Genomic DNA, 22,639 nt, shown 5'->3' with positions numbered 1-22,639 from the left:
CCAGCCATTTCCGAGATACGAGCGAACACAATTTCGTTTTAATTTCTTTTTTTTTTTCTTCTTCATTTTGCACACTTCGCAAAATCCTCCATAAAACATGAATGCGTACTCGGATCGGGCTGAAATTTGGCACACTTAAAGGGCTCATTAAGGCGGATTTCTGTACCAACTTTGGTAGGAATCCGATAAAAATTCACGTAGTTATGACCGATTATTTGCGTAAAATAATGTCGAAGGTCTGTCACGCCTACAGGGTAAACTCCTTTGAGGAATCAGTTGAAAATTGATATGTAGATGGAGCAACCATCGTAGGAGTGCCTTTTTATAGTTTGAAAGGAATCGGGATAAAGACCACGGAGATATGACACAAAACCCGACCTGTGTCAAAATTACGCGATCGATTTTTATGAATAAAAAAAACTATTAGTTTTCGTGTCTATCAGGCAAACCGCTTAGAGCAATCAGCTGAACATCAGTATGTAGCTGGAATAATCATCATAGAAAGTCCTTGCAGTAGTGCAGAAGAATCGGATTACAAACCACTGAGTTATGATTCGAAAGGCAACTACCTGTAGCAAATGCGAGATCGAGATACTCTAATAGAACAGTCACCCTAATCTAATCCAAAACAGCTAAGCTGTAAAAAAAGTGTGCGGCCCTGAGAAAGGCTATGGTGAAAACAGATGTGAAATCCAAGGTGGCGGCCAAGAAATGGCTGTGATGGTAGGTTAATGGTAAAAACTTTAATAACGACAATTCAGGTGAATTTTGTGCCAAGACCAAGCGGCACCAAATTCACCTGAATTGTTGTTATTAAAATTTTTACCATTAACCTACCATCACAGCCATTTCTTGGCCGCCACCTTGGATTTCACATATTTTTTCACCATAGCTTTTCTCAGGGCCGCACACGTTTTTTACAGCTTAGCTGTTTTGGATTAGATTTCACTTCTTTTTATATTTGTATACCTCAACTATGGCCGGCTTTAGGGCTTTTTAACCTGTCATTTTTTCTTTACTACAGGAAGAAGAAAAGATGAAGCAGGGTGATTTCTTTGTAGCTGACCTCTCTGCAAGGTGATCCTTCTAGCTGATCTCTCTACCAGACGACTTGTTTGTAGCTGAACTCTCTACAAGATAACTTCTTCTAGCTGATTTTTCTACAGGGTGATTTGTTTGTAGCTGAATTCTCTACAGGGCGATTTGTTTGCAGCTAAACTGCTGAACTCTCTACAATGTAACTTCTTCTAGCTGAACTCTCTACGGGTGGCTTGTTTCTAGCTGATCTCTCTACAGGGCGACCTGTTTGTAGCTGAACTCTCTACAAGGTAACTTCTTCTAGCTGATCTTTCTACAGGGTGATTTGTTTGTAGCTGAATTCTCTACAGGGCAATTTGTTTGCAGCTGAACTCTCTATACATGGTAGTTTCTTGTAGCTGAACTCTCTACAATGTGACTTCTTCTAACTGATCTCTCTACAGTGTAACTTGTTTCTAGCTGAACTCTCTACAGGGTGATTTGTTTGTTGCTGAATTCTCTACAGGGCAATTTGTTTGCAGCTGAACTCTCTACATGGTAGTTTCTTTGTAGCTGAACTCTCTACAATGTGACTTCTTCTAGCTGAACTCTCTACAGGGTGACTTGTTTCTAGCTGATCTCTCTACAGTGTAACTTGTTTCTAGCTGAACTCTCTACAGGGTGATTTGTTTGTAGCTGAATTCTCTACAAGGTAACTTCTTCTAGCTGATCTTTCTACAGGGTGATTTGTTTGTAGCTGAATTCTCTACAGGGAAATTTGTTTGTAGCTGAACTCTCTACATGGTAGTTTCTTTGTAGCTGAATTCTCTACAAGGTAACTTCTTCTAGCTGATCTTTCTACAGGGTGATTTGTTTGTAGCTGAAGTCTCTACAGGGCAATTTGTTTGCAGCTGAACTCTTTACATGGTAATTTCTTTGTAGCTGCAGCTGAACTCTCTACAATGTAACTTCTTCCAGCTGAACTCTCTACAGGGTGACTTGTTTGTAGCTGAACCCTCTACAGGGTGATTTGTTTGTAGCTGAACTCTCTACAAGGTAACTTCTTCTAGCTGATCTTTCTACAGGGTGATTTGTTTGTAACTGAATTCTCTACAGGGCGATTTGTTTGCTGCTGAACTCTCTACTTGGTAGTTTCTTTGTAGCTGAACTCTCTACAAAGTGACTTCTTCTAGCTGATCTATCTACAGGATGACTTGTTTCTCTCTACAGTGTGATCTGTTCATAGCGGAACTTTCTACTGGGTGATTTATTTGCAGTTAAACTCTTTGCATGATTGTTTCTTTGTAACTGAACTCTCTACAAGGTAACTTCTTCTAGCTGATCTCTCTACAGGGCAATTTGTTTGTAGCTGAATTCTCTACAGGGTGATTTATTTGAGCTGAACTCACTACATGATGGCTTCTTTGTAGCTGAACTCTCTATTAGGTACCTTCTTCTAGCTGATCTGACTACAGGATGACTTGTTTGTAGCTGAATTCCCTACAGAATAACTTGCAATGTAATATAACTGAGTAAATTATAAATGCAGCTGAATGCTTTATTAGGGTGACTGTTCTATTAGAGTATCTCGATCTCACATTTGCTGCACGTAGTTGCCTTTCGAAAGTGATTTGTAATCTGATTCTTCTGTACTACTGCAAGAACTTTCTATGATGATTATTCCAGCTACATACTGATTTTTAGCTCGTTGCTCTAAGCGGTTTGCCTGGTAGACACGAAAACTAATAGTTTTTTTTCCATAAAAATCGATCGCGTAATTTTGACACAGGTTGGGTTTTGTGTCATATCTCCATGGTCTTTATCCCGATTCCTTTCAAACCACAAAAAGGCACTCCTACGATGGTTGCTCCATCTACATATCAATTGTCAACTGATTCCTCCAAGGGGTTTACCCTGTAGGCGTGACAGACCTTCGACCTTATTTTATGCAAATAATCGGTCATAACTCCGTGGATGTTCATCGGATTCCTACCAAAGTTGGTACGGAGATCTGCCTTAATGAGCCCTTTAAATGTGCCAAATTTCAGCCCAATCCGAGCACGCATTCGTGTTTTATGGTAAATTTTGCGAAGTGTGCGAAATGAAGATGAAGAAGAAAAAAACGAAGAAATTAAAACGAAATTTTGTTCGCTCGTATCTCGGAAATGGCTGGAGTGATTTTCTTCAAATTTGGTATGCAGAAGCCCCTAACTGGGCGGCACGTCTCTAGCAAATTTGGTTCCAATCGGATAAGGGATCACAGAGCTACATAGGTGTGCAAATTGCGTTTTCTTTCTTCCTGTTAATATACTCACGGTGTGGCGCGCCGGCTTCTTGGGCCGCACGACACACTGTCGTGTGTCTTGATATAGAACAATCACCCTAATAAAGCATTCAGCTGCATTTATAATTTACTCAATTATATTACATTGCAAGTTATTCTGTAGGGAATTCAGCTACAAACAAGTCACCCTGTAGTCAGATCAGTCAGAAGAAGGTACCTAATAGAGAGTTCAGCTACAAAGAAACCATCATGTAGAGAGCTCAGCTCAAACAAATTGCCCTGTAGAGAGATCAGCTAAAAGAAGTTACCTTGTAAAGAGTTCAGTTACAAAGAAACAATCATGCAAAGAGTTCAGCTGCAAACAAATCACCCAGTAGAAAGTTCCGCTATGAACAGATCACACTGTAGAGAGTTCAGTTAAAAACAAGTCATTTTGTAGAAAAATCAGCTAGAAGAAGTCACCTTGTAGAGAGTTCAGCTACAAAGAAACCACCATGTAAGAGAGTTCAGCTGCAAACAAATCACCTGTAGAGAGTTCAGCCAGGAACAAGTCACCCTGTACAGAGATCAGCTAGAAACAAGTCACCCTGTAGAGAATTCAGCTACAAACAAATCACCCTGTAGAAAGATCAGCTAGAAGAAGTTACCTTGTAGGGAGTTCAGCTACGAACAGATCACCCTGTAGAGAGTTCAGCTACAAACAAATCACCCTGTAGAGAGTTCAGTTACAAAGAAACCACCATGTAGAGAGTTCAGCGGCAAAAAAATCAATCACTCTGTAGAGAATTCAGCTAGAAGAAGTCACCTTGTAGAGAGTTCAGCTGCAAATAAATCACCGTGTAGAGAATTCAGCTACAAACAAATCACCCTGTAGAAAGATCAGCTAGAAGAAGTTACCTTGTAGAGAGTTCAACTACAAAGAAACCACCATGTAGAGAGTTCAGCTGCAAACAAATCACCTGTAGAGAGTTCAGCTAGAAACAAGTCACCCTGTAGAGAGATCAGCTAGAAACAAGTCACCCTGTAGAGATTTCAGCTAGAAGAAGCCACATTGTAGAGAGTTCAGCTACAAAGAAACTACCATGTAGAGAGTTCAGCTGCAAACAAACACCCTGTAGAGAACTCAGCTACAAACAAATATGCCCTGTAAAAAGATCAGCTAGAAGAAGTTACCTTGTAGAGAGTTCAGCTACAACGAAATCACCGTGTAGAGAGTTCAGCTACAAACAAATCACCTGTAGAGAGTTCAGCTAGAAACAAGTCACCCTGTAGAGAGTTCAGCTAGAAGAAGTTACATTGTAGAGAATTCAGCTACAACGAAATCACCGTGTAGAGAGTTCAGCTACAAACAAATCATCATGTAGAGAGTTCAGCTGCAAACAAATCATCCTGTAGAGAGTTCAGCTATGAAAAGATCACCCTGTAGAGAGTTCAGCTAGAAGAAGTCACCTTTTAGAGAGTTCAGCTACAAAGCAACCACCATGTAGAGAGTTCAGCTGCAAACACATCACCCTGTAGAGAATTCAGCTACAAACAAATCTCCCTGTAGAGAGACCAGCTAGAAACAAGTTACCCTGTAGACAGATCAGCTAGAAGAAGTTACCTTGTAGAGAGTTCAGCTGCAAACAAATCACCCTGTAGAGAATTCAACTACAAACAGATAACCCTGCAGAGAGTTCAGAGAGTCAAGTCACCCTGTAGAGAGAATCCTGTAAAGAGTTCATCTACGTACAAGCAGATCACCCTGTAGAGAGTTCAGCTACATTTCAAGTCACCCAGTAGAGAGATCAGCTGCAAATTATCCTGTGGGGATTAATTGACATGTAATAAATATATGCTCTCTTTTTATATTATGAACTCTTTATATATGCATTATATATATAATTTGTACATTTACTGATAAAATCAGAATGAGTTAAAATATTTATAAAATCTGCTTCATCTTTTTCTTTTCCTGTGGTAAAGAAAAATATATAGGTTAAAAAGCCCCAAAGCTGGCCATAGGCCGACTTTGGGGTATACAAATACAAAAAGAAGTGAAATCTAATCAAAAACAGCCAAGCTGTAAAAAAAGGAGTGCGGCCCTTGAAAAGGCTATGGTGACAAAAGATGTGAAATCCAAGGTGGTGGCCAAGAAATGGCTGTGATGGTAGGTTAATGGTAAAAATTTTAATAACGACAATTCAGGTGAATTTTGTGCCAATTGACCAAGCAGCATCAAATTCACCTGAATTGTCGTTATTAAAATTTTTGCCATTAACCTACTACCATCACAGCCATTTCTTGGCTGCCACCTTGGATTTCACATCTTTTTTCACCATAGCCTTTTCAAGGGCCGCACTCCTTTTTTACAGCTTGGCTGTTTTTGATTAGATATCACTGCCAAACATGGAGTGCTCTTATACCCAACCAAACTGGTCTCTAACCAACCTTCTGATTGAACAGGTGGTTTACAATCGATTAGCCAAAGGTCTTTAAACAAAACTTTCTCCTACCAATCATCTATTAGAATAATTAAAATGACGATTGTCACAAGCTTCATATTTTGAATGAACTGTCATACAAATACTCTGGTAATGAAAGTTTCACTGCACTGTGTTTTTTGTTTTGCACTGAGATATGTATAAATCATACTATTCTAAATTTTAAAATTGTAGTTTACTTCATAGCTACTATTTATAGCTAACAATCCTTTTGATTGACAAAATTGTACAAAATCCCATGTAAAAACAGCTTGGTGTTTACAAGAAGAGCATGTCCACAGATGTAAAACATCTGGTAATTAAAAGAGTTGATACTTGGTGCACTAAGAATGAATTTGTTAATTAGTACAAAATGACTAAAAGATGTACTTTATAGTCTTGCTGCTACATTCCTGATACATTTTTGTATTCTTGGGTATCAATCACCAGGTATACTTTTTTAAGATTTGTGGACATGCCAAGCTGTTATACATGAAGTAATATGTCAGGCTCATACAGTGTATATATTGCATTTGAATATTTGTGTTTGGGGAGAGCAGCATGTTAAGTAAGCTTATAAAAGCACTTGTACTATATATAAAAACATGATAATATATAATCAAAATGCAATATAAAGTTGTGAGAACATGTATATTTGTTAACATGACAAGTGTGTTAATGTGGTGACAATTTGTGTTATATTTATTCATGCTATACTACTTTTCCAGTCCCAGTTCGTCTAGTAAATGGTGATAGTCAATATGAAGGACGTGTGGAGGTGTACTACAATGGACAATGGGGAACAGTTTGTGGTGAACGCTGGGATCTAGTTGATGCAAAGTATGTAGTTGTTTGAATGTGACGTTTTAGGTTTGTCATATTTCTTGTTTACAGTGTGGTTTGCCATCAACTTGGATTTGGTGATGCTGTCAGAACTTACTCATATAATTATTTTGGAAGTGGAAACTCATCAATGCCCATCTGGTTAGATGAAGTACAGTGTACCACTGGAGACCATTCCTTGTCTGAGTGTAATCACAATGGCTGGGGAATCCACGATTGTTATCATTCTCAAGATGCTGGCATTGCCTGCTATGGCATAGGTTTGCTATACTATACTATAAATGAATTTGAGTACACAAACAATTGTTTCTGGGCTTTAAACCTGCTTATAAATACTGTTTTTCATTGTTTTATTCACAACAACGGTTTTATGATGATATCAATTTAACTGCTTATAAATCTATTTTCAATACCATAGAGTTTGGCACATCCGTTTAATATAAATTTGCAAAAGTATTACAATTAACATAAGTACATTTACCTAATAAAAATCATTGTCATGACTCAGGGGTGGCAGAGACACCTTCATTTAGGGGGGTCTAGCTTGGTGATGCCATGGCATAGTTGTAAGTTTAAGACCAAAAAAAAACTACCTGCTGACAATAGCTACCCTCCACCAACTATATCTCGAGCTATATGGAACTACATATGTAGCTTGCTACACTACTCTTCTGAAGAATACCGTGACTGCTCTATTAAAGTGTCTTGAAATTATTGATGCTATTGAACTAGGCTCTCAATGACTTGTAGGAGGGCTAAGCCCCTCCATAATCTTTTTGACAGGGGCTATAGCCCCCCCTCTCTGCTGTCCCTGTCATGACTTTTTCAGATTCACTCTATTGGAGTGTTATAATTTGCAGTAATCAAGTGTACCAATATTATTATGGAGTCCAGTTTCTGTGTGGAGCAATGGTGTTTTGATCAGTAGTATTAAACTTTGCTGAGTCCTAATTTACCATCAAACCTATCACATCTTGCTTTACATGAGATAGGCAATGACAATAAACTTAACTAATTTCATGGATCACTGGTTTTTCACTCAGGTTACCTATTATATATCATAGAACCAACCCTGATAATCTATTAGAACAATCACATTTTATTTTTCTTAAAACTGTAAGTAGCTCAGGGGCGGTGAAAGAGTGAGGGGGGCAGCTGTAAACCGAAGACCAAAAAAAGGTAACTAACTACCTGCTGACAATAACTGCCCTCCACCAACTTATATCTCCTTATTTATAACTACACATATTATGTAGCTTGTTACATGCACTGCTTCTCTGAAGACTGTGACTGCTTTGTTAAAGTATCTAGGTCTTGACTGTTCTATTAGAGTATCTCTATCTTTTCTTGCCAAGATTGTCCCATGAAGGTGTGTGTGTGGTGTGGAGGGGGGGGGGGGGGGGGGGGGTGGCCCCCCATCTCCACTGCATTTGAAGTTGCTACTTAATTTGTCTGTAAAAAAAACTACTATCTCAGAACTTCTATAATCTGAAAATTTTGCTGGGGGGCATACCCCAGATCTCCAAGAATATCATTCGTATCTGTTGTATTAAACTCCACTGTGTAACTTGTTTTGCCAAAGTTGACCCCCTTACTCTTCTTCCACTGCCCCAGCATACACTGATATCATTACTGAACGTATAAGATTTCTGAATATACATATGCATTTATCATAATGTTCTGTACTTGTATATGCTTAACTCTTCAAGACTATAAACAGAGTTTCTTCACTATTTAAGTCATTAATTTAACTCAAATACATAGTATTTGAGACAAACTTCTGATACACATATTCCAGAATGGCTATAATACTGCTGTCTTGCTTACACTTTCATGTTGTTAATAAGATTTAAATATATATCATTAAGTACGTTAGTAGTTAATAAGTATGGATTAGTAAGAAAGTGGCTTCATAAATTTTTGCACTTGAAAAAACAACCTTGCAGTAACTTTTATCCGAAAAACCCACCTGGAATGCATTAGTACTGCTGTAATGATACTGTACCTTGGCTAAAAGAAGCGAAAAGTTGAATGTTTTGATGTACAGTGAGTTTTAAAAATTTCTAAATTCACTTGGATTTCGTCTGCCTGACTGCCTGCTGTAAGACCTGGTTGTGCTAGGTGTATGGCTCCAGAAATTCCAGACAACCAAGATAATGATGGTGGATTCACGAATCTATTGTTCTAATTACGTTCTGTCTACTGCACCATGCTCTTTGCTTTCATCATTCATTTGCTTCTAATTACTAGTTGTGGCGTGCGCCACAACCCAAACACGTGATTTTAACAAAATGTGATTATGTGTGCATAAGATGAGGGTGAGCAGGTGCAGTAGCCAAGGAATTGTCTCTAGCATTTATTAATGCTGGGTAGTTGTTTTATAGTCTTACCAGTTCAGTTTTTTTTGCGAGGTAGCTAGGCATTTCCTTTGAGGGGTGGATCCACCTTAGGATCCAGACTTCTAAACGAGGGTTCTACTCTTAATGGTGGACTCTCCAGTGATGTTTTACTGTTAAATCATCAACATTTAGGCCATTATAGAAATGCAGCTGAAGCCTTTAACAGTTGCTGTAATAGCTTTAAAAGACAAAATATGATAATCATTTTTAGAGGTGTTTATTGAGTACAAAGGTGAAGATAGCTGCTTTAAGTGATATTTGGAAAATAAAGAGTATAGTATAACTAGCTAGCTAGACATAAAAGTAAACAAACTAGCTATTCAAAAATTTAAAAGGAAGTACATAGGGAATTATACATGCTACAAACAGTAAGGAAACAAGCTCAAAAATGATACAGCTGAAATGAGAAACAATTCATCCAATAAAAAGTAAAGAAACAAGATTAGATGACTAGCTATATGCTTGCTAAAATGAGACACACTTTAATCCCTACTTTGGCTAATTTAATGGTCTCATTTCAAGATGCTAGCCAAAAGTAGGCATTAAAGTGTGTCTCATTTTAGAAAGTAGTCATCATCTAAAATCTTGTTTCTTTACTTTTTATTGGATGGATGGATTCTCATTTCAGCTGTAACATTTTTTAGCTTGTTTGCTTACTCTTTGTAGCATGTATAATCAAGACACACAATTGTGTGTCGTGCGGACAAGTACGGCCAGTTCGGACAAGTGTGTGTTTTACAGAAACTAAGAAAATGCCATTTTCACGCATCCGTAGCTTGATAATGGCTTAACGGAAATTGACTATTTTTGCTGTGGAAACTCCCTTGGGTGGGGAACCTCCCTTTTCAAATTTGAGCTTAATCCGCCAGGCCCTCACTGAGATATGTGCCTTCAAAATTCGTCTTAGTTTCTTTGTATTTTTCTTTATGTTCTTCTTTTTGCACCACTTAGAAAAATTGCTATAACTCGCACATGCTTTAGTCGATTTTCTTCAAGTTTGGAGGGCTGTAAGAACGTAATGTAGCACGTTTACAGTCCAAATTTTGTACACTTTGGTTAAAGAGTTATACGTGATTTTTGAAAATTTTGATAGCGAATTTTGTCATGGCCACAGGGTAAATAGTTTGAAGTAAAGACTTGAAAAGTGGTTTGTACATGGAGTAACTATCGTAGTGCAAACCTTTTTTTGGGTTTGTAAGAAATCGCACTAACAATCATGGAGATATAACAAAAATGCCAACCATATGTAAATGCTCACGATCGAGTTTTGTTAATAAAAAAGTAATACTTGCCACACCTACCAGGCAAACTAGTTAATGGAATCAACTGAAATCAGGTTGAGAAGGAGATAACTCATTTTAGAACTATCTTTCAGTGGTTTACAAGGAATCAGATTAAAATCCACTATGCCATTATCAAGCTACGGATGCGTGAAACCCACTATGAAAGTGAACTTAAAGAAATATTTTTCCTGGGCTGGATGGACTGCCCTTGCCTACCACCCCCAGCACAAAGATAGCACGTGCTGGACAATTGAAAGTGAACTAGGTGTAACAAGTGCACGATCGAGATATTCTAATAGTGCAGTCACCCTAATAGAACATTCAGCTGAGCAATAAGTCACTCTGTTAGAACGTTCAGCTACAATCAAGTCACCATGTAGAGAGTTCAGCTAACAACAAGTCACCCAATAGGGAGTTCAACTACAATCAAGTCACCATTCAACTAGTATCAAAAACAAATAACCCTGTAGCGAGTTCAGTCACAAACATGTTAGAGAAATCAGCTAGAAACAATTCACCCTGTAGAGAGAAATCAGCTAAAAACAAATCATTCTGTCACTAGAAATAAGTTACCCTGTAGACAGTTCAACTGGAAACAAGTCACCCATAGAGAGATCAGCTTAAAACAAACCACCTAGAGAGAATTCAGCTACATTTCGTAAAGTGATTTAGCTAAAAATAAGCAACCCTGTAGAGAGTTTTGCTACAAACAAACTCTTTCAGTAGAGAGATCAGCTAAAAGCAAGTTACCCTGCAAAGGGTCAACTACATTAATTTTGAAGTCACTCTGTAGAGAGAACAGCTATATAGAAATAAGTATAGCCTTGTAAAGAGATAAACTACATTTCAAATCACCCGTAGAGAGATCAGCTTGATACAAATCACCCTGTAGAGAGATCTGGTAGAAATAAGTCACCCTGTAGAGAGTTCAGCCAGTAAGAAGTCACCCTGTAGAGAAATCAGCTAGAAAAAATTGCCTGTAGAAAGATCAGCTAGAAACAAGTCACCCTGTAGTGAGATTATCTACATTTCAATCACCCTGTAGAAAGATCAGTTTGAAACAAATCACCCTATAGAAGGATCAGTTAGAAACAAATCACTCTGTTGAAAGATTATTAAGAAACAAGTCACCCTGTAGAGAGACCGGATAGAATGTCTGCACCGTGTAGCACTACCAGAGAACAGTGTAATGAAACACCTATGGATTATCCATGAAGAGTAAAATAATCCCCATTAAGTGCCATGAAAGTCATTTCATTGATATTTCAGTGTAATATTCATGCCAAGAAATACTCATGAAAAGTGGAGATTTCATGGTAATTTTATAGCACTGGCAAATTATTTCATGGCACACGAAAATTTCATGGTTGCAATGGCCATGAATTGTCAAATTTTCAAAGGCAGTGTCCATGAATTGTTGTAGGAAGTGTCCTTGAAAACTACATGAAACTTCAAGGTTTACCATCACGTTTTCATAGGCTCTTCTCTGGGAGTTCAGCTACTGTAGAATTTAGTCAGATCAGCTAGAAACAAATCGCACTGTAGAGAGATCAGCTAGAAACTATCACTCTATAGAGAGATCAGCTGGAAACAAGGCACCATGTAGAGAGATCAGTGTGATCAAGTCACACTGTAAGAGCCCAACTATTTTTCAAATCACACCAAGGAGAATCCAGCTATGAACAAATCTCTCAGTGGAAAGATCAACTAAAATTAAATCACCCAGCACAGTATTCAGTTAGAAACAAATGACCCTGTAGAGAGATCAGTTAGGTAAGTTACCTGTTACCTGCAAGAGTTCAGTTATTTTTCAAGTTACTCTGTAGAGAGCTCAGTAGAAACAAGCAGCCCTGTAGAGAGATCAGCCAGATACAAATCACCCTGTAGAGAAATCAGCTGGATCGAGTTACCCAGTAGGGTGTTCAACTATATTTCAAGTCACCCTGTAGAGAGTGTAACTAGAAACAAGTCACCCTGTAGAGAGATCAACTACCTGTAGAAACAAGTCACCCTGTAGAGAGTTCAGTTGGAAACAAGTCACCCTGTAGAAAGATCAGCTAGAAACAATTCACTCTGTAGAGATCAGCTAGAAACAAATCACCCTGTAGAGAGATCAGCTGGAAACAGGAGAGAATTCAGCTACATTTCGTAGAGTGTTTCTGCTAGAAGTAAGTCACCATGTGGTGAGTTCAACTACAAACCATTCACCATGTAGTCAAAGAGTGCAGTTACATTATGAGGTTCCCTATAGAACTACATACACATTTCCCTGTAGAGTATTCAGCTACAAACAGTTTAACGTGTGTGACTTATTTTTATGACCAATCAACACAATTGTAAATTAATGTGTGTACATGTAGCTAAGCAAATCATTAAAATCTTCTTCTTCATAATAATCTTCTCTCTAGATCTGTGGTAAATAAAAAAAACAAGTTAAAAGAAATACCTAATGCTGGCCATAGGCTGGCATTAGGTATGAAATTATAAAAAGATGTGATATCTAATCAAAAACAGCCAAGCGGCCTCCAAAAAAGCCAGGGTGAAAAAATGTGAAATCAAAGGTGATGGCCAAGAAATGGCTGTGATGGTAGGTTAGGCCATACCTATTTGAAAAATTGTTGCTTGGATTTTTTAAGGAAAAGTTAGGGTTGGTAGGTTGGAAAAAAACCAAAAAAAACGATCATAAAGTATTTTTTTAAAAACCATTCCAAACGTGTCAAACCATTGTTGACAACAAATTATACGAGGGTACACAACAACAGCTCCTTTCTTCGCTATAACAGATAACCACGCATTAGCCGCCATTTCGGCTACAAGTCCGCCAACATCACGTGATTGTTAATCACGTGAAATTTTTTTTGGTCTTTTGTAAAAAGAGGGTTGGTCTGGTCCGAGCAACAACTTTTCAAATAGGTATGGCCTTAATGGAAAAAATTTTAATAACGACAATTCAGGTGAATTTGGTGCCGAATTCTAGTGAAACTTGGAGGAGGTAACACAAATTCACCTGAATTGTCGTTATTAAAATTTTTGCCATTAACCTACTATTTCTTGGCTGCCACCTTTGATTTCACATCTTTTTCACCCCGGCTTTTTTGGACGCCGCACCCTTTTATTACAGCTTCACTGTTTTTGATTAGATTATTATATCAACCCCTTAAAATTTTTATTTTTTTAATAGCTAGTATATTAAGGCTGAAAAAATAGTATGAATATTCAAGTATTATTCGTATTCGTTAAGAAATATTCATTTTTTGTTTAATCAGTCAATTACTCATAAAACACATTTAATCTTGAAAAGCTTCTAAAAACTGAAACCTGTCATTTTAAAACTGTAATTCATCATCTTTAAAAGACAAACACACACATATAAAGGACTTTTCATAATGAGTTGTGGTAGTCAGTAATCAAAGTGATTTTGTCCCTTTTGAGCACCTATTATGCAAAAATTTCTTAAAGAATAATTTGTTAATTAATTTGTTAATGTAAAGAATATTTGAATTCTTAAAATTTGATATTTGTTTCAACCCTAATATATAACTGCATGTAGTACAGCATGTAGATGTATGACAATTTTGGCAAAATTGTGCTGTATATAAAATTTGGTAGCTACAGTGCTAGGATTTTGGATATACGCCATCCCAGATCTGACCTTTAGTGATCTTTACAGCCATTTGTCTTCTGAAAATTGATCCTTTTTGTTTTTATTCCCTTTGGCATCAAATATAATTATTGTCTATTTAAACATGCTATTGAATTAAAGATCAAGCAACTTGGTTTTGTTTGAAGTCAACAGCATGTTTTATTCTAAAAGTTACAATTGCCCTAGCACTTAATTCACCTGCTCACACACGTGAATGAAAATGTCACTAGTTTTCTATACTTCACTACTACTATAGCTACTACTACTACTACAACTACTACTATAATTTTATTCAGACCTGCATTTTAAGGCATTTACTACTACCTACAAAACCTATATTTTAAGCTGTTACCGTGGAAGCCTAATCTCAGGCCAAACTACAATACTAGTTGCAGAATGCTTCTCGTCTTAACATGTACTTAGTAGCTATCATATATACATTTACCTATGAGCATCACACTGAGATTAAAAGCTAAACACCGGGGGTGAATCCAGAGCTGGCAAGGGGGGTACAAACAGGTTGAGTGGTAGATGGCAGGGTGCTGCAAACTAACAGCTTCTAAGCTTCTTAACAGCTTCTTACAGCAAACTAACAGCTTCTCTTGTTAGTTTGCTGTATTTTTAAAGCAGCAAATAATCACCACTTAGTAGTGTTTCACTCTGTTGAGTTTTGCCATTGCAGATAGTTGTGAAGTATTAAAAGCTGGCTATGAATGTCTCAAACACTAGCAAACAATAATTATTTTAAAGGCGCTTAGCACACACAAAGTGCTGGGTGACAGTTTGACAGCTGGTTTGACTTTGGTTTCAGGTGTGTTTGCAATAAATGGTAGAAATATAAACATATTTTTCATGATTTATAAATAGTTCTTGGCCTGACAAGGTGAAGTATTTCACTCAAAAGAAGTACATATGGCTACTCCACAAGGGGGGGGTGATTTGCCCAAATGCTCCATCCTGGATCAGCCATTGAGCACCATCAATGCTCTTCTTGTACAACACGTCAGTCCAATTGACTTGAAATCTGAGCCAGTTCTGTGTGATAACAGGTAAAACTCAAGCTACTGTTCTAGCACAAATTAACTACACTGTCTTTGCATTAAACATTTGTTTCAATTTTGTGAATCTTCAAGACAAAAATTAATCTGACTAGCTACGTATTATGTACATACTCATTGAGTGAAACCTGCGTTTCATACCTAATTGGAAGTTTTAAAGTGTTTGTTTGTGATCACTAATATAAATATTGACATTTATACAGGTAGCATGCAAAATATAGAATGCGAAAGGCAACGGAAGCCACAGGCAATCTCACAAGGTACACCAATATGGAATTTACTAAAAGTATTTAAATACTACATATGCAACTTTAGAAAACATAAATCCAAGTTGTTTCTTAGAGTGAGAACTTAAATTCTTGGCAGATTTAACAATTTAATTAATTCCTAAGGGAGATAAAAACAAAAATGACAGCAGAAAAATGGTCACAAAGGTCACCAAAGGTCTAATCTGACCTGTAATGATCCTATATCCAAATATCTATGATCTGCTATTGTGCTAGGTTTTTGTGTTTTTTTTTTCATAAAGAGCACAGTTGTTTTATAAATCTGCTGTACTAATATAATATAATATATATATGTAATAGTTATACCATGGGCAAGAGTGCTTTGCCTGATATATATGCACAAGCCCGAGGGCCGCAGGCCCGAGGGCGTGTATATATAGGCAAAGCACGATTGTCCATGGTATAACTAATATGTTCTACTTTAGCATGTAGACTCACCTAATTGGCAAAATCTTTAGTTGCTCTACCCTTCTCTTATATAGGGAACCAAGTAAGCTGTAATTGTGGGATTAAATTTTGCCAAATAAACTGTGATTGTGGGATTCAATTTTAATACATCAAACAGTAGTTTGATTTTATTGTTGCTAATATAGCAATTTTAAGAGATTATGTTACTTTAATTGCTACATTTACAAAAGTAAAAAAACAAACTACTGCTAATGTATTAAAATTGAATCCCACAATCACAAATTGTTTGGCAGAATTCAATCCCACAATCACAGCTTGCTTGATTCCCTATATAAGAGAAGAGGATAACAGTAAAACATCAAAGAAATCTGATGATTTCTGGATATAGTGTGCACACCTATTAGGTATACAATGTCAAGTAATCCCACAATCACAGCTTACTTGGTTCCCTATATAATAGAAGGGTATAGCAACTAAAGATTTTGCCAATTAGGTGAGTCTACATGCTAAAGTAGAGCATATTAGTTATACCATGGGCACTCGTGCTTTGCCTGTATATACGCACGTGCTCTCGGCCTTGTGTGTATATATCAGGCAAAGCACGAGTGCCCATGGTATAACTATTACACACATATATATACCGTATTTACTTGATCTGTGCCGCATCCTCGAATAGTACCACAGTGCGGTACTATTCAAGGGTCTTTATCCTTGTTTCTGAAAATAATTTTAATTGTATATACCACACCCTCGAATAGTACTGCACTATACTTTTGTAATTACTCTTTAATAGTGCTTTCATACCTTTAGTATTAATCTCCATCTCGATTTTAGGAAGGCATTGTCCTGCAAAACTTAAGTGACTGTCACATAATTGAAATTCCGGATATTAGTTAGTAAATTGACCATGTAGCACGAGGCGTGACATGGTTGTGCTACAAGGACTTGAATGAAAGAGAGATCTTGTATACAAGAAGTAAGTAGCAACATGTTGTGATTGTTTTATAAAATGTAGAATAACTATAGTAGTGGCAGGCTTAAAATATTAGTAGCGCACCCTCGAGTAATACCGCAGTGCAGCACTATTCGAGGGTTTTATCCTTATTTTTGAGCAAAAAAATAATAGTACCCCTGGGGCACAAATCGAGTGAATACGGTATATATATACCACTTTGACATCTCAGATCAAAGGAAAGCCAGTGCATAATATTGTATATCACATAATATACTGTCGCAAAATGCTAACAAGATATACACACTGTAAACAGGTAAACAGTGTGCATATCTCATTAACTCTTAAACCCGCATAATCCAGAAAACTGGATTTGATAAAAAACGAATTGATAATGCACAATATTTTTGCCAATCTACATAGGCGGTTACAAACAAGCATATCTCATGAAGCATTTATCTGATCGCTTCGAAAAACAGATTTTATAAATTGGCAAAGAGTAAGTTATCTGCCTGTATATAAACTTTCAACATACACACAAGGAACTCACCCACTACGATGCGCTGAATCATTTTCAGTCTTTCCATGTTTGTATCGCCACTGTGCTCGTCCAACAGTGATGTTATCATGTGATACCTATATATCAACTGAATCACCATCACGTGAGGAGTAAAATGAGACTAAGCAAAAGTCAATGTGACAAAATACGGCCAAGTTATGGCCCTTTGTACATTGTTATGTGAAGAAGGAAGACAGAGGGATAGTTCTTGTACTCTTTCAAAGTGAAATGAGTATCTCTGGGTTGGATAAACGTGACTAAGTATGGGACCATTTAAACCAAAATTTAATGGTGAGTAAGATGGTGTATGTCATCCTTAGATAGCGTTAACAGTTTTTGTGTTATAGAGTTTAGTTTTACAAGGCATGCATGCGATCCAGTTTACTGGATTATGCGTTTTCAGTGCTTGCATTTTATAAAACAGCTGCAGGTTTAAGGGTTAAGGCAGTGCATATATCTTGTTAACTCAAGACATTGCACACCTAATAGGTTTACCCAGAAATCATCAGATATCTGTTAAGTTATGTTTTTATGTCTCTTCCCTTATATAGGAAACCAAATAAGCTGTGATTGTTGGATTGAATTTTACCAAACAAGATGTGATTGTGGGATGGAATTTAGTAGCATGCGTTAAATAAGTCAGTTGTTATGCTTTTAGGTATATCAGTAGTGTAGGTGTTGATTAATTAATTAAATCGAGTTTCTTTTATTACTAGTACTGTATTTACAATACAGTGGAACTTCAGCTATTCGGACCCCACTTATCTGGATTCTTGGTTAACTGAACTACGGAACTATTAGAGTAGTGACTGTTCTATTAGGGTAGTTTAAAATCAAACATTTTTCTTTATGATGTTAGTTTATTTATACACAGTTTCAGAGATACGGACTTTTCAGACTTATGGACCATCCCTGGTCCCAAGGAGTTCGGATAACTGAGGTTTTACTGTAATGACCATAATGGTGCACTAAAATTCCATCCCACAATCACATCTTATATATTAATAACTGTAAAACTTGAGTATCAAGATATGGTAAAGTGCCGTGTAGCTAAGAAAGCCGGCGACCACACCGTGAGTATATTGACAGGAAGAAAGAAAACAGCTTTTTCACGTGTGCATAACTCCATGGCCTCACACCATTTTTGCATTATAACTGTCCACCAGGTAGGGTATGCCACACAGCAAATTTGATTAAATTTGCAACAGCTATTTGTGAGATTTGGGCGTTAAAAGTTTTTTGTTTTTTTATTCCCTACGGGGGCTTTGATTTCTTTTCACACACTTTGCAAAAATTGCTATAAGATGCAAACGTGTAACTTAATTGCCTCAATCTTTGACACAAATGAAGAGCATGTAACGGTGGATTCATGCAAATTTGCTGTAAATCTAAGTAATATCTAAGGAGTTATGAGTGATTATTCACGTTAGAAAAATCTAACTTCTGTCACGGCTACAGGGTAAACCAAGTATAGAAATAACTTGAAAATTGGTGTGTAGATAGGCTGATAATCGTAGCAGTGCCTTTTGATAGTTTGAATTACAATAGAGTTACAGCGACAAAGTTATAAAGCAAAAACCAAACAAGTGCAAAATTGCAGGATCAAGGTACTCTAATAGAGCAGTCACCACGTGGTAAAAAGGTACACAAATGATGTCGAAAAAACCCTTACCAGAGTTCAAACCAGGGACCTCCACACCTAACACCTGCATCTTTAACTACTGAACCACTACTACCTTGGCTGATCACCTCACTTAATTTCTGCCTTATAAATGAAATTTCTGGTTGAAATATGCTTATAATCAAACATTTGTACTTTCATATATCTACCAATAAAAGTACTAGATTGGTCTAGAACATTCTATGTATGTTCTATTAGAAGTCATCAAATAATGTGCACTCTAGATCTATTAGAGTATACACAAAATTTTTTTTGGAAATTTCAACTAGAGTAGGGACCATGATAGCACATCAATAAAAAGTACTGAAACAAGTTGGAGTAGTCCATGATATTAAATCACAGTATAACAATAAGAAGTGTTATATCCCTACTGTGCATTTCCGTTATGGTATCTTGAGCACAGTAGGGATATAACACTTATTGTTTTACAGTGATTTAGTATCATGGACTACTCCAACTTGTTTCAGTACTTTTATTGATGTGCTATGGTCCCTACTCTAGTTAAAATTTCCAATTTTTTGTGTGCTTGTTTGTTAACTTTTTTTTTGTAAGTAATTATTATAACTGGTGAACCCACGCATACTGTGAAATGGCGCCGCATGCCCCAGCTATATCAATTATTGTCTGATAAGTAAACTATCTTTTACACTTCGTTGTCAGCTATGTTATGAATTCAACCTGTTGCACAGCATTTCAAATCAAGATTTCAAATCAAGAACTGTTCGAAAAGCACCTCTGCAATCCCCATATACTGAAAGAAATGGTGCCACGCCCCAGTTATATCAATTATCATCTGAAAATTGAAGTATCCATTACGTTTTGTTGTTGGCTGTGTTCAACCCCATTACATAGTAGTACGAATCAAGAACTGTTTGAAAAGCATCTCTGCAATCAAAGCATAAACAGTATATTCTACGGACAATTTCCATTACAAGGGAAGCCATCACATGCTATCACCAAATTGACACTTTTTGCTGTCAGCAAAGATGAATGGGACACAAAGGAGGACACTGGTAAGTCCATGAAGAATGCATTGTACGTACTGTGGTATGCCAAAAGGCACCTCTGAGGCCAAAGCGATGCCAAACAGTGAAAAATCAAGCCAGTAGCCTTAGCCATTATCGAGTTACACTTGTCTGAAGGCATCAGTCAGTTACTTACTCGGTCAGTTACTAAGTCAGTAGAAAATTCTGATAAATAATGTTTTTAAATCCGTAGTGATTTGTTGAAAGCATTTCGGGTTGATCTTAAGGCTTGTTTGGACTTAGTTTTACCTAACCAATACTGCCTCATCGTTGTCAGGGAAATTAAGGCTGGTTTTTGGGTGATGTTATTTTATGAGCCACGTCTACTCCTTTGTGGTCCCTACTATCAAATATTGAATTAAATCATACACATTTATATGTCTGTCTTCAATAATCATCATTGTAGCTATCTGCATAGAAAAGAAGAAATGTGAGTAATAACAAACCCCAAAGTCAGCCATAGGCTGGTTTCGGGGCCTTATAAAGTACAAAAACAAATGAAATTCACACAAAGACAGCAAAGCTGTGAAACAATGGTGTGACCTTAAAAAGCTTGGGTAAAAAAGTTGTGAGATCAAAGGTGGCAGCCAAGAAATGGCTGCAATGATGTTAATGCTAAAAAAATTTAACAATGGCTATAAGCATTGTTAAAATTAACATTATTGCAGCCATTTCTTGGCTGCCACCTTTAATTTCACAACTTTTGCTTTTAAAGGCCACACCATTTTTTACAGCTTGGCTATTTTTGTGCAGATAAATACAATATCTTAGGATTAGTGATTTCTGTTCATAAAATATAATCAGAAAATGTGTTCAATATCCTGTTTAACAAAATTCAATTCCATAATCACAGCTTAATTGGTTTCCTATATAACAGAAGACTCTGCCAAAAGCCTATAGTAGTTTGTGTGCAATGGCTGAGTGTGTATATATTAAATATTAGTTATACCACGGTCACTCGTGCTTTGTCTGCATTTATATCAGGCAAAGCACTCATGCCCGTGGTATAACTATAGTATATATAATATATGTAATATGGATTCATCCATATACACCTATACTGTAGCTAATAGTACTGCCCCAGTCCGTCTAACAGGAAGTTCCTACCAATATGAAGGTCATGTGGAGGTGTACTACAATGGACAATGGGGAGTAGTTTGCAGTCATAACTGGGATATAGTGGATGCCAATGTTGTATGCCGTCAACTTGGAATTGGCAGTGCTGTCAATACTTTTACAAGTGAATATTTTGAAACATATCGATCACTGGTCATCTGGTTGGATGAAGTGCAGTGTACTACTGAAGACCATTACCTGTCAGAGTGTAGTCACAATGAGTGGGGAAACAATGATTGTACTTTTGCTGAAGTTGCTTATGTTAGTTGCAGTGGAGGAACAGGTCTGCTATTAATTTAACTACATGTATACATAGTTGTACAATTTTTATAGTTGTAAACTGCACTGAGGGTGATATTCGTCTTGTTGGTGGTGCTAATGATTATGAAGGTCGTGTGGAAGTGTGTCATCTTAGTGTATGGGGAACTGTGTGTGACACTTTATGGGATGACAGAGAGGGAGTTGTTGCTTGTCGTCAGCTGGGACGCACATTTGTAAGAGTTAACTTGGCTGCAACTTATGGGGAAAGAACAGAACCGGTATGGTTAGACTTCTTAAATTGCAGAGGATCAGAGACTCAATTAATTAACTGTCGCCATTATGGATTTGGTGTTCATGACTGTTTGCGTAATGATTATGCAGGCGTGGTTTGTGGCAGTAAGTAGCAAACTGTTTTTGTCTTATAATTAAAGTGCATACAAGAAAAATAAATTTTACATTTGAGTAGGGATCACAGAAATATGAGCAACGAAATAAGGAGGTCATTTACTCCTACAGCTATGTACTATTAATAGTGGACATTTAATTTCTATTTCAGTCACTACAGCCTGTTGTTATAGCTATGATTGAAGTAGGGATTAAATTTCCACTAGTATATAGCTGCAGGTGTAAATGACTTGTTTCATTGCTTTAATTTCTATAATCCATACTCAACTGTAAAATTTATAGTTGTTCCATACACTTGTTTGTATTTTTAAACCAGGTTGTGCCCACTTTACTAAAATTGTTTTCATAAAAGTGTGTGTGTGTGTGTGTGTGTGTGTGTGTGTGTGTGTGTGTGTGTGTGTGTGTGTGTGTGTGTGTGTGTGTGTGTGTGTGTGTGTGTGTGTGTGTGTGTGTGTGTGTGTGTGTGTGTGTGTGTGTGTGTGTGTGTGTGTGTGTGTGTGTGTGTGTGTGTGTGTGTGTGTGTGTGTGTGTGTGTGTGTGTGTGTGTGTGTGTGTGTGTGTGTGTGTGTGTGTGTGTGTGTGTGTGTGTGTGTGTGTGTGTACCTATCATGTTTGTCCATATGCACCCATGTGAGCAAAATTGATAAATGGTAAAAACCAGCCAAGATGTAAGAATTGAAAAACTAAATTAAGTTTGTATTAAACTTCCACATACATAAACTTTGCTCTGCAGTGGTTTCTTCTGGGTGGTCTGAAATACGGGTATGGTGACTTTTCGTGAATGGTCTTCCTTTTTGCTTTTGTAAACGTTCATCTTCAAAACAATGTTGGAAACCTCTTAGGCTGCCAGAGATAGCATATCCTTCGAGTTGAAAGGGGGAGTGTTACCCGTACTTATGTGAACAAACTAAAGGGCAGCCTCAAGGCTTTCTCTAAACAATTTGCATGAGAAAACA

The 22,639-nt window shown here is 37.1% G+C and overlaps 1 protein-coding gene across 1 annotated transcript in view; it reads left to right on the top strand.

The window, feature by feature from the left end:
* Positions 1-22,639, top strand: part of LOC136263143 (deleted in malignant brain tumors 1 protein-like) — a 71,172-nt gene that overhangs the window by 41,251 nt on the left and 7,282 nt on the right. Inside the window, exons 6-9 of the mRNA XM_066057640.1 lie at positions 6,492-6,603; positions 6,658-6,866; positions 20,968-21,300; positions 21,351-21,674. Of these exons, the coding sequence (XP_065913712.1) occupies positions 6,492-6,603; positions 6,658-6,866; positions 20,968-21,300; positions 21,351-21,674 (978 nt within the window). The remainder of the gene's footprint in view (positions 1-6,491; positions 6,604-6,657; positions 6,867-20,967; positions 21,301-21,350; positions 21,675-22,639) is intronic.

This window comes from Dysidea avara, chromosome 8 (assembly GCF_963678975.1).
Source record: "Dysidea avara chromosome 8, odDysAvar1.4, whole genome shotgun sequence".
Classification (NCBI taxonomy): Eukaryota; Metazoa; Porifera; class Demospongiae; order Dictyoceratida; family Dysideidae; genus Dysidea; species Dysidea avara.
The sequence above is the reverse complement of the archived record's forward strand: the minus strand, read 5'-3'. Positions and strand labels throughout refer to the sequence as shown.